The 13,007-nt window shown below is 31.0% G+C and overlaps 1 protein-coding gene across 8 annotated transcripts; it reads left to right on the top strand.

Annotated features, from left to right (window-relative positions):
• The first annotated feature begins 137 nt into the window (after positions 1-137).
• Positions 138-8,307, top strand: LOC109857209 (serine/threonine-protein phosphatase 4 regulatory subunit 4-like). 8 transcript variants are annotated; one of them, XM_020433324.1, is made up of 19 exons: positions 138-313; positions 387-475; positions 672-751; positions 1,797-2,047; positions 2,172-2,245; positions 2,386-2,492; positions 2,661-2,890; positions 2,969-3,091; positions 3,230-3,333; positions 3,443-3,628; positions 3,713-3,871; positions 3,953-4,138; positions 4,245-4,691; positions 4,763-4,877; positions 4,970-5,003; positions 5,152-5,225; positions 5,498-5,546; positions 5,772-6,687; positions 6,786-6,905. In XM_020433324.1, exons 2-19 carry the CDS (start codon positions 416-418, stop codon positions 6,804-6,806), a joined length of 3,216 nt encoding a protein of 1,071 aa, XP_020288913.1. In that variant the 5' UTR covers positions 138-313; positions 387-415; the 3' UTR covers positions 6,807-6,905. The 8 variants fall into 8 exon arrangements, 7 of the variants coding, with proteins under 7 accessions (XP_020288913.1, XP_020288909.1, XP_020288908.1 ...); XR_002250472.1 differs by lacking the exon at positions 6,786-6,905 and adding an exon at positions 5,261-5,330 and having other exon boundaries at positions 140-313; positions 5,152-5,165; positions 5,772-5,812; XM_020433320.1 differs by having other exon boundaries at positions 139-313; positions 5,152-5,165; positions 5,772-8,307.
• Positions 8,308-13,007: the final 4,700 nt, after the last annotated feature.

The following is a 13,007-nucleotide window of genomic DNA, read 5'->3' on the forward strand; positions in this document are numbered from 1 at the left end:
TGTTGTTACCAGACCTGAATTCAATAATTCGAAGTTAGCTGCCGAATTTAAATATTTGAAAATTTGTTCGTCTTCCCCTTCTTTTTTTTTTTTATCGCGAATCTTCTTCCGCGATGAATAATCGACCTTTTGTCGAATCATATTTTTTCTGGTAACTTCTTATTATTCGAGCATCTCGGAAACGAGAGCATTGGACGATGCGATTTCGACGGAAGTAAATACGAAGCGAAATAAAAAAAAACACACACACACGTGTTAACACATAATATTAATAAGGAAAGCTCTTTTCCTCTTGCGACATTTGTTTGAAAACGTAATGTTAAAATGTGATTTGCGTTTTATGTCATCAAGAATTTCGATAAAGTTAATACATGATAAAATTACAGGTAAGACATCGCGCACAAAACGTAGAATTATGGATCCTGAGGAGTTCATGAATATTCAATTGGACAAACCATTGCCGGAGGCGATGAAGGTAAACAATAATGTTTGTGTTATCATCAACGCTTAATTTTTCTTTCTATACATGTGCAATTTTTGTTAAAACTAACACGTAGGTATATTTAATTTATTATTTTTGTCAGAAATATGTAACAAGTATTTGCCACACGTATACGTTGTGCATTTTAATTTTGCAGTATGAATGTTTGTTTTTTAAATATTGCTTGTAGAATGAAGAACAACTGCGAAAGCATACTTTGAACGCTAACCTAGAAAAGAAACCCATAGACAGATCGCTTCACATTCTTACGTAAGTATACAAAAACATTTGTGAAGAATCGACGTGTGAATTTTTTTTCTCAATACGTCGAATCTCGACGCATCGGATTGCGCGATGACGCGATCACGTTAGAGTTAGATCATCTTTCTCGCGCACGAATTACGCAACAGCATCCTCTCCTCGGCGTTCCCTCTTGTGTGCCTCGCGGCGTGCCGCAGGATGCGTCATGTATATCTTTTCACCACCCCGTATGTGAGTCTCCAACTTGCGCACGGTCGTGTCGGGTCGGCGTGATTCGGTCGTGCTCGCACGTACGACGGCGAATTAAAATACAATCGATCGCGTGCAAAATTGGAATTTACTCGAGTGGTTGTCATTCGTGTTTTCGCGTGTGTCATCCCCTGCGACATGGGAGCGCGGATGACATCTATGTAGGGAAAACAGCACGGATTATAGCAACGACGATCGTGCCGCTCATTTGCTGACTGAGGTATCAATGAATAAGATGCACCTGAAAAATGTTACAAGAGGGAGATGAAGCCCCGTACGAGTTCACATCCGATCCGTGAGTAGTCGAGAGTGCGTGTGTGTGTGTGTGTGTGTAATACAACGTGATTTTTGTTGTTGCGACACATTTGTTGTTGATCACAGCAATTGATCGCATTTTTATTCTCGCGATTGAATTCAGTTTGTTACCCTTATTACGATCCCCACATGTCTTGCACGCGTTCCTAAAAATAACTTGCTATCGTTCAAGAAGCGCACTGTTCTAAGCTGTCATAGTAAACGTGCTCTAATTATAGTTCTTTAAATCACATACCCATACAAGTATGTGCATAATTGACATCGGCCAAGATCGTTAAACAATCTTGAAATATTAGGTTAGCTTATACTGTGTTTCCATTAAATTACAAGCTATTAAACTAAAAGATGCTAGCGTTGCATCTTTACAAGTGATGTGATTGTTTGCGCAAATATAAGAAGAATGAAATATCATTTTGATCTCAGAACAGATCAATTATGTTTTAATTTTTACTTTTAAAATGATAACACGTGACACCGTTTTGTTTTTCAGAAAGGGAGATGAAATTCAGAAACTTAGTGTTATACAAAATCTACCAAGTCTTCTAGCTACAGACACGCAATCATGTATGTCTCGAGTGGTACCTAAGATGCAGCAATCTCTGGCTACTGCATCCACAGAATTTCACATAGCAGCATCATCTACATTTAAAACAATTTTAGAGCAAAAGCTTGTCAGCCATAATGTTTTTAGTCAGACATTCCTTCAAAGTATATTAAATTCTCTAGGAAGCCGTGACCCAGGTAAATATTTTTACTTACAAAATGATGATTACTTTAGAATACAATGCTATATAGCAACAATTAGATATGTTTCTGGTGCCTGTGTTAATTTCTAACTTTCATTATATGTGTGTCAATGTTAAAGTTATCTGTCATGCATGGTTGGAGACCTTGCTGGATGTGATAGAGTTACTGCCGGTAGATGTCATAAGAACACAGGTAAGGATGGTATACAAGGAAATAAAATAAAAAATATATAGACATTGATCTAAGATATTAAGTTGTTATGCAACTTTATTAATAACAAATAGATACATTTATTAATAAACATTGAATAAACAAAAATTATTTTCATGCAGATTCTTCCACTGACTATAAGTAAAGGACAACTGTCACAGCCTATCTACTCTAGAATAATATGCAGTAGGTTGTTGGGCAAGATTTGTACACGATTTGATGCTGCCATGTGAGTATATTTAAATTATATACATATTTATATATATAATACACACATACACACACATGTACATATCTTTTAGGATTTTGTCTTAATAAAATGCACATCTTTATGAAATAGCTTATTTTAAATTTATCCTCTTTTTTAGAGTTTACTGTTATTAAACATTTTTGTTAGGATACAGAAAGAAGTTCTACCAACAGTATACTCTCTTTGTCAAGATGTAAGTAGTGAAGTGCGAACTAGTATCTGCCTACAACTGCGTTTCGTTGCTGAAGGCCTTGGTGCTGAATCTATAAAACCTGCTTTACTACCATCTCTCGTAGAATTAGCAAGTGATGAAGAGAATAACGTAAGATATGCCTCTGTACAGACAATAGTGTATTTACTACCTCATCTTCAGGAAGGTAAGTTTTATAAGCAGTTTTGAAAATTGTTTCAAATATATATAATTGTGTGAATTGAAATATAAATTGTATTCACAGATACAATAAAAACTATAATAGCACCACTTGTTAAAAAACTATGCGAAACTGCAGCTAAATCGGATGACAATGTGATATGTATAATAGCTCAGGAGTTCGGAAAACTCATGCTTGGCCTACAGAGTAAGAGATCATTTTAGTGCATCTTTATGTTGATGTTATACTGCACATGTGTCATTTATATGACAACAGTTAATAGTTATTACGTAAAACCATTAAATAAAACCTAATTAAGTAAAACCATTAAATGCAACTTTTTAGAATGCTTAACGCTCTCAGAGAAAACATGGTTCTTGAAGTATTTTCAACAACTTGCACAAATGGGAGTGCCATCCTTGAAAAAAGAGAAGCCACAGTTTACGTTTGTGAGTACTTGTCTATAATTAAAACAGAAAATTTATGAAGAACAAGCCGCGCGAATGCCATGAATACTTGATGCAATATTATTTTATTAATTCTTTTCTAATGTTACAGATCAGCAGCAGTTCTACACAAGATGAAAAACATATTGATTGCAGAAAACATTGTGCATTTAATTTACCTGCAATGTTTGCTTTTGTTTCTCCAGAAGACGTAGATGCTTTACTTACAACACTTGACGCATTGGGAAGTGATCATTTTTACATGGTACGGAAGACTGTTGCATATGGGATTCACGAAGTAAGATCAACACACGCGTTTTTGCCAAGATGTAATAATAACACAATAATGTGTATATTATAAAATAATATATACTTTTCGTAGATAGCGAAGGTTTTAGGACCGAAGTGCGTACGAATAAAACAAACTTTAATTAACTTATTGAAAGATGATTCTGAGGAAGTGCTCCAAGGTTTAATTCCCAATATAGGATTAACACTAGAATATTTAGTTGAGACCCAAATTATTGGACCAGATAAATCAGTAATTAACATTTTTTTATATTACACAGTTTGTAAAATTCAAAATAATTTTAGTTTTAAAATATCTCATTGTTTATTACAGGATTATGTTATCTCAGCCGAAATTAGTAAAGCTTTATTAAAATGTGAAGCTGAAATAGCAAATACGCATAATTGGAGATTGGCATCTTTAATGCACGCGCAGCTAGAGATTTTACCAAAATGTTTTTCCAGTGACTTCATATACACATATTTTGTTCCAATGGCTTTTTCCAGAATTTTGCACGCGGTGAGTTTATTATAATCTTCTTTTATGTAAAAAAGTTCACAGAGGATTTTGCTCAGTTTTTAATAATTTTAACTTTATAATTTCTATTTTTCTATACGTTTTATAGCGACCAATACCAGTGCGTCTTGCTGCAGGAACACTTTTTCTTATCCTTCTACGATATAACGCAAAACCTATACAAAGAGCAGAAATGCGTAATAGGATTTTCACAAATGTAGCCAATAGTCCTGATTGTTATGTGAGAATGATGTTTGTTCGTATAATGGTTGAGGCATTGGAAATCTTTTCTTCTGTATATTTTAAAGAACATTTTTTCAACGTTTTACTGAATCTGGCTGAAGATCCGGTGGCTAATATAAGAATGAAAGTGGTATCTTTACTGCCTCAGTTGAAAAGTCAACTGTGGATACCAACTGATAAGAAATTGCTAACATCATTAGAATCGGTTGTGAGGCACTTGGTTACCAATGAGAAAGACAGAGATGTACTGTTTATTCTCAAAAATGTAAAGCAGAAGTTAGAGGAAATAGATGTCAAATATGAAGGTCAAAGTGTAAGTAACTTTATACTAAAAGATATAAAGACATGGGAAATCTATTTTTCTGAATACGATATTTTAAACAGATAACAACAAAGATCACCAAACAAGATATAGAAGATGCAAGAAAATTGGAAGAAGAAAAAAAATTAGCAGGTATAAGTGCGGACAAGTTAGCAACTGGATATTCAGTAAAAAAAGGTATTTTTAAATTTGTACGATGAAAATTATATCATTAAGAAAAATAAAAGAATTGCTTGCTAAAGAATTGAATAATATGTTTTTGTTTCTAGGGTGGACACGAGGTGATAGCAGTACGAAGGGATTGTAAGTTTGACTTGCAAATAACATAACAGTTTATTATTAGATAACAACAGAATAGCATAAATATGTGCTTGCTTTTTACGTAAATCATTTATTGTGTGTATACAATTAGTTNTCATTAAAAAATAGGATAATGCAACTTATGTTTCAGATCAAAGTCAAAAGGTGAGCATTCAGTGGAAAATAACGAACAGCCGTACGAAACAAAACGTTTATTAACGAAATGTAAGCAATTTAAAATAATTTTTTAATAATAACAGAAGTTGAGAAGCGGAAATTTGTGCCCAAGTAATCCTGTCGTCTGTGTTGCACACCAAGCCATTTTTTAAAGTATAGATCTTTTTAATTTGTCTCTCATTAAGAACAGGAATTAGTTAAAACAAATTTTGTCTAGTATAACTCTAACGGTTAATCAAATAAAAATGAGAAATTAGAAAAAGTTGCTAATTGATAAATATTCGTTATTCTCGTGTTTTAAATAAAATAATATTTTGCAGATGGAGTTGTATTCCCGCGAAATCAATCGACTGAAACATTGAAAACCAGGTAAGCAAAATTAAAAAAAGAAATACTTGAAAAACAGTAAGAAAAACTGTAATGTACAAAGATAAATAAGGTGTTTTATATGTGCTGAAATTATATATATAAAAAATATGATAATAACGAACGTGTTTATGTATAACTGAAATTAATATTTCTATAATTTAACGTTCTCATTCTTTTATTAACTTTAATTGAAATTGCAAATTATATGTCCACTTTGTCTAACAGAATTCCACTAACAAATTCTTGGGAAAGAATAGGGTCTTTCAACTCGCATACTAACACGTCGCATCTTAACTTTGAGAATGGATCGTATAGTGATTATGTCGCGCAACAATCACAATGTAGCTGTTCGAAATTAGCAGTATTCCAGGCTCTTCTGACATTGCCGGATGTGTGCGAACAAGAACAAAAAAGCGAGGCTTTTCAATATCAGTCGTATCACAACGTCGACGATGATTATACGAAGCTTAGAAAACTTCCGACCCAAGCAAATGAATATAACTCTTCAGCTGTTGCCAACTCTTTCCTTTTATCGTTCGTAAAAGACAACAAGCAAGAACCGCACTCTTTACTAACACGAGATCATTCGCGTGAATTGCTTACTAACACTAGTAAGGACAGAGCGCCGAATTTTGCCGCTCTGAGGGCATTAACGAGCGCAGCTCACTATAACTCTTGTTGGGCTTTTAGCTCCATGCCAGAAATGCCTGTGATGCAGTCCGACGACGAATTTCTAGTCGACGCTGGTATCAGAATACCGACGCAATTCTCTGGTTCCCAAACCCCGTCTAAGATTCCGCACTTGCAAGACTTTATCGCCGCAAGAAGACGACCAAACACAACACAGGTTCGGCCTCGAAGTCGGCCTAGGAGCAGCATGAGTTTCGATAAGGGAAAGTTTAAGAGATATTCTTCTGTTGAATACGAGGATTGCGTGAGGCGTAGGAGTGAGAACGAGTCGTCGTCGAGAAGCACGTCGTTAGATTACGAAGAAGGCTTGCGACATTTTAACATGCTAAAAGAAAATCTGAGTGATCAACGATTATTGAAGACTGATGCGAGAACTAAAAGATATTCCGCGCCACATGGGAGAACTAGATTCGGATGGGACGCCGGTCAAGACAGATCTTTAGATGATAAAGTAAAGAGAAATTCTTTGATATTTGATAAAGACAAATTGAAGCTCACTAGTACCAAGTGCACGTTGGATCGAACCAAACGTCATTCCATGAATTTTAGTATGAAGCTTCCCGATTCTAAAGAAATGAAGCAAAATGTGAAACGTCACAGTCTAGAAGATCACACAACTGTACGCCGGGCAATAAAGGGATACTTTTCGACATTGGACGTAAATCATAATCAGGGTCTTAGCAAAATTCCCCTTAGAAACATCGGACCTCGTAGCAGAACCGCGCCCGCAACCAGAGCATCTAGCCCAGTACATATGGAAACGCGATTGAGATTTGACATTCGGAACTGTGATGAGTCTCAAAGTTCCACTGGCGATAGGCAGTTAAATAGACTTAGCTCGAGCTATGAGGAGGTTGATAAATTATGTAGGATGCTATTACATTCGTAAACGCCACAGGTAGATAACACGGAAGAAACACCGGGAAGTAGAGAGGAAATATCCTCGTTCGCTTGTTATTAATGAGAAAAATTTATGAAATGTATATTGTTACATGCATTGCATCGTTTTTACCACTTTTTCATTAGATTTACTGGTCATACTAAACGACAATATTTTCGTACGCAGATATACTCTTTTTGTTAATATTACAACAACAGTAAATTAATTTATTACTTAACGTCTTTAATATCTTTTCATGTATTTATCTCTCTCACGAATGAATACATAAGTGTAGAACATTTTAGTTTGATATTATGCAACTCTCTTTAATTTTTCGGCATTGCAATATGTGTAACATATAGCAGTTTTATATACAATCGTTACATATAACAGCTTTTATTTGAACTATATATAAAGTTATACACGATCTTGATAGTATCAGTCTAAAATCTAAAGTCACATATCTTTAACATAGAGTTTTATCGATAATTTATTTTGTGAGAACACAATTTTTAAGAATTCATCGATCTTGTAAATGCCAAATCAACAAGAGGGCACGGTAGTTTACTCATAACGCCGCGTCAAATTTAAGTTTTTTAAGAACGTATACAAGTTTTACTCACACAAATTTCGACACTTATAAGATTAAGTTTATACAATCTACTGGCTTTATATCTATATGAATTACTCGCATATCGAATTTAGTATTGCTTCTTCAATTCATCAAAAACAGGGTATATTTTTTATAATTCTACCGAGTGACACAACAATTTTTCTACATCGTGCCTTTTCTATAATAGTAGTCTGCATTATTTATTTACTACAAATGTCTAAAAATTTTCGGTTTTTTTGAATTAATAACTGCTTATATATTTCCTTTCTTACGTGGAATTAATATAATAATAACAAATATTTAAAAAACGATTTTCTCCATATTTTATTTAATTAGTTAATTAATTTGTGTAAACCTGAATATATAATTAGCTAAATAAATAACTTCATCAAATGATTGGCGTGCACAAAACAGAAAGAAGTACATTTTGTTAAGAATATTTTTTGTTATATATATGATACACAATATTTACTGCATGCCTGTGAAATGGCTCTATGTACTTATAAACACAACGAATATATTCAATTTACTATTGTTTTTTTTTTTTTTTTTTTTTAATAGTTTATTGAATAAAATATATTTGATAAAGATAAATATTTTTATATTGCAGAAAAAGGCATTTGTTTTAAAAGATTACTTTTAGATTTGCGAGAAATATCAATTGAAAAAAAACCGTGGAAATATTTTATTATCAGTTTATATAACAAATCAGTTTATATACAACAAATTTATAAAATGCTTACACATATTTGATAATTTTGGCCTCCATCATAAAACTACGCCATCAATTCTATTTCTTAATAGCATCAAAATCTTTGTTATTGATAAACTACATTATTTTAGAGTTTAGAACAACAACAAATATAGACTTATAGTATTAGAACAAGTACTAGGTCTAGTCTGCATAGTCTATGAAAAATCTCTGAAGAAGTATAGTCATGATTTGAGAAGATTTATAATTGTTGTTTTTTTTGGTTTTAGTTGAAAAGAAAGACTTACGTAATTATAATTTACATTAAAAAGTGCATTTAAGCTTTAGTTATAAAAATTGTATATTTCAATTGTTTATTAATTTAGTTGCGGCTGTTGTTAATTATGTTTACGTTTTATGTATAATATTACTTATGTACAAGATAAATAAAAGACTTTTTGAGGAGGAAATAATAACTAACATATTTTAATAAGACAGCGTATTTGTTGTACAGAATTTATAAACATGAATACGGATGTGTTAGGATCAGTAAAACTAGTATAATAAAAATTTAATATTAAATCAGATTAATTAGAAGACAAGAGAGAAAGGTACAAAATGCGTTACGTGACATTGAAAGATTATGTAAACGTAGATTTATAAGTTTAAATGCTTAGTAAATATAAATATACCTCAAATTATGACTATATTTCTAGATATATATTTTAATCTTCTAATGTTTTTATTCTCGTGAAAAAATTGTAACTGCAGTGTAGCATGTTACAAATTCTTTGTCACTTTTTATGTTCTGCTGCTGTTACTAGTTTTTATCAAAACTATATATAAAAAACTAGTTTAACAAAATGTTGTAAGAGAGTGAGAAACTTGTAAGTTTTTTAAATAGATAAATACTATATTATAATATATATTGCAAAAATATAAATATTAATTGAACTTTTAGAGATATATCTGGTCAAAAACTTATAGAATGTTTTAAGCCAAAGAGAATTGTTAACAAATGATGATATACAAAGTTTCTCAAAGGCATTACATTTATATGTTTGTACATTCAAGATGTCTTAAAAAAGGTATATAATTGAGTGTTAATATTGTTTCCTTCAAGAAAAGAGATCTTAATTATTTGTACCTTTTTTAATATATTTTGTGTGTACATGTATTACGTGAGCTTTAGAGCAAGTGCCATTAAATTGATTAAAAAAAGCTTAGTACATTATAGAAGAAAAGCCCACTCTCGAAATGTGTCCTGAAGAATAACAAATATGAATTTTGTAAAGCGTTTTATATTAGTTTGTATATTTTTAATCGGTTTAGCCATATGCTATTTGATTGTTGTACGTACAAAGGCCTTTTATTTTTATGCTTTCATGTTTTCTCATGTGAATATCTCTTCAGGAGATATATAAGATTTGTAGCTATAGCCATATTAGCTATATATATTACGAGATCTGTTAAATAAAATCTCCCGCAAGAAGTGAAGCCGACAGTTCGAAGTGAATAACTTAGTTTACGTAAACATATCTGATGTTATATATTGCGCATCTTTTACATATTGATATATATTTTTTTTTTTCGTACAACTAGGTATAGCGACGGCTTGTATAATCCAATTAAATTTAGATAATAGTGTATATAATAAGAGATATGCCGACGATTGCATAGAACACCAAATAATAATACGCGTATTATTCTTATGCTTAGAATAGAAAAATATTTTTTGCAATCTAGTTTTTTCGCGCTCCAGCTCCTCGTTGTAATCTACTTCTATGTAAACAAACACACAGTCACTGTTTTAGACGAAATTTTCATATATTAAGAAATTTACGATTTAGAGATCAATATATATATATATTTAGATATTATATATATACATATAACACAATATATTAGAAACTTATATGTAGGAACTTTATGGCATAAAGAAAAAGAAGTTAATATTATATTTGGATAGTGGAAGGATCAAACTCTGTGTATGGATAATGTGAGATTCTGTCTTTAATCCGCTTAAATGCTGCTATTTATTTTTGTACAAATATATAAAGATATACCTTAACGTTTGTGCCAGAAAGTAAGAAACAAAGAATATATAATTTATAATAAAAGTTGATGCATTGTGTCTCTATTAGTTCTACGAATACAGAAGAGCAATTTAAATTTTTTTATCATTAAAAATAAAACGTGAAGTATATAGTAATTTTTACGTATATGTAAATTTTTTTGTTTTTATAAACATTATCATATGTGTTTTATATGATTGCTAAACACTCTATTGTGGTTTTTCTTTTCAACAAGATTGCTCTACTGTTTATCTAATTAATCGCGGAAGTTGTCTTATTTTTTTCAAGTAGTAGTATATATTCTGCAGTAGAAATGGTAAACTGTGATTACAAAAAAAACTTATTTAATAACAAAAAGAAAGATATTCAAGTATGAATTAACGAAATTACATGTGGAATCGAACTTTGCGAAACGATATTTTTATTACTTATACTACTCCTATGAAAATGAGAAATATCTGACATATTGTATTTTTGTGAAGTATATCTGTAATAAAAATATAGTTAAAATATATCTATATATTATAAAACTGCGAGAAAAATAAAGATTGGAACTATAGATTATTAACATTGTTAACGTCATTGTGAACACGCTTTAATATGTTATATAATGCCTATTAATAAATCAAACAACTTGTTGAGTATTTAATTGACAGCATATATGTTTTTTTCTAAGTGTTAGTTTATCGAAGATTCTGGGAAAATAATACAAGAATATAAAGTTATTTTTCAAATTCTTTATTTCTTCTACTTTCTTAAGTAAATCGATTGATGATTTCAACTACGTAGTATATATATATATATATAATTTATGGCGCGCTATAATAAATTAATCAATTTTTTTCATCCTTATTCTCTTATCAATGATTACAAAAATTCGGAGTAAATAATTTTTATTTTTTCATGAAATGCGTTTTAGGACCTATGTATATGTATATTTATATATGTATATAAGCTCTCCATTAGTCATTACTTAATATTAATATTTTATATTCTTGCGGGATGGGCCTAGTGATAATATATTTCGTTATATTAAAATTTCAGAAAATAAAGAAGGTCTTTATATACTTTTCAATCTCTTGACAACAAAGTTAAAGTCTCACCTGCCATTTGAAAGCGCATTTTAGAATACTGTGCTTGTGTGTTCTACATATCATGTCGATCTCTTTTTCTTCCTCTGTGTGTATGTGTGTGTGTGTGTGTGTATAAATTACATTTAAAAGTGTATACAAATAGCACAGTTAATAATTGATCAAAGGAATGTTGAGATCATATTGTTTTTGACTGAAAAAAATGTATAAGGAAGGATTTTTTAAGTAAAATTTTAAAGCCTCTATACACACGAAAAGGAGGAGTTTTAATATAGCCTAGATAAGAGAATAAAAGAGATCTTGGTTATTAGTATACACTTTTTCAAAATTCTGTATATATAGAAAGGGAGAAATTATAGCTTTTGATGGACGATTTTTTCCCCTTAACTTATGTAAAGTTTCTCTAAATATGATTTCTTTTTTGTTTCTCGTGACAAACAGGTGGTCAGACACATAGTGCAAAAGCACTTTGACAGTTCTCTCGTGTTACGTGTAAACACGAAGGAAATTTCACTCTAAAACAGATTGTCAAAGGAAAGATATTTTGTTTACTTTTTTTTGGACATGTGATTGTATCACTCTTGTGATGAATTCAGTCATTTTTCTAATTGTAAATATATATTATCGTATGCGCAAAATGAGATCACTTAAAACGAAACAAATTTGTATAAAGACAATTTTTTATATAAAAAGTTACATATCGAAGATTGGAATGCTTCGCGCGCGAGTATATTGGCTGCACTTCACAAAACAGTTTTTTTCATTAGCGTAATAGGTAGCCAATTTTAACGTCAGATATTAATATACCACAAGAGAATTGTATACAATAAAAAGCGGGATGTGTGCAAATAACGAAATTTAAGAACACGTTAACATTACGTATTCGTTATCATGATGATCATATAATGTTTCGGAAATATATATATATGTATATAAAGTGGATTACTACGCGTATTCTCGATACATTTATAAAAAGTATTCACAGAATAAATAAATCATTGTTGTTTTTTTTTGTAATATAAAATTGTTCGGAGACATTTTGAGCGCATTTCATCGTAATACGTATTATGTACAATTGAAATCCGCTTTCACACTGACGTCACTCTCTCGAATCACAAAATAAAAAATTTCATATACTATAGGCTACGCTATATATATGTACATTGATTATGAATAGAGCATTGATAATACCCTTCGAGACTTATTTCTAATTTAATATATAATGTTCAATATATTATTAGTAAATTTTTAGATATGATTTTTCGTAGCTTAAAAGCTAGCACATGTGCCGTTTTTCTTTCTTTTCCTTTTTTTTATAAAGTCATTTAATTTAATTTCCCGATGTTTTTCCCCTCTCGAAAATTGTTCAAAAAGCAGCAATTGTGAGATATGACAATCGAAAAAACGTAGTTCTAACATTA

The sequence above is a fragment of the Pseudomyrmex gracilis genome, unplaced genomic scaffold (genome assembly GCF_002006095.1).
Source record: "Pseudomyrmex gracilis isolate BER0280 unplaced genomic scaffold, ASM200609v1 scaffold_150, whole genome shotgun sequence".
In the NCBI taxonomy this organism is placed as follows: Eukaryota; Metazoa; Arthropoda; class Insecta; order Hymenoptera; family Formicidae; genus Pseudomyrmex; species Pseudomyrmex gracilis.

Excerpts from the sequence above, each read along its gene's own strand:
- LOC109857209 (XM_020433319.1), top strand. The coding sequence starts at position 416 with ATGGATCCTGAGGAGTTCATGAATATTCAATTGGACAAACCATTGCCG. Across the intron at positions 752-1,796 it reads AGATCGCTTCACATTCTTAC|AAAGGGAGATGAAATTCAGA; the intron begins GTAAGTATACAA and ends TTTGTTTTTCAG. Across the intron at positions 4,692-4,762 it reads TCAAATATGAAGGTCAAAGT|ATAACAACAAAGATCACCAA; the intron begins GTAAGTAACTTT and ends TATTTTAAACAG.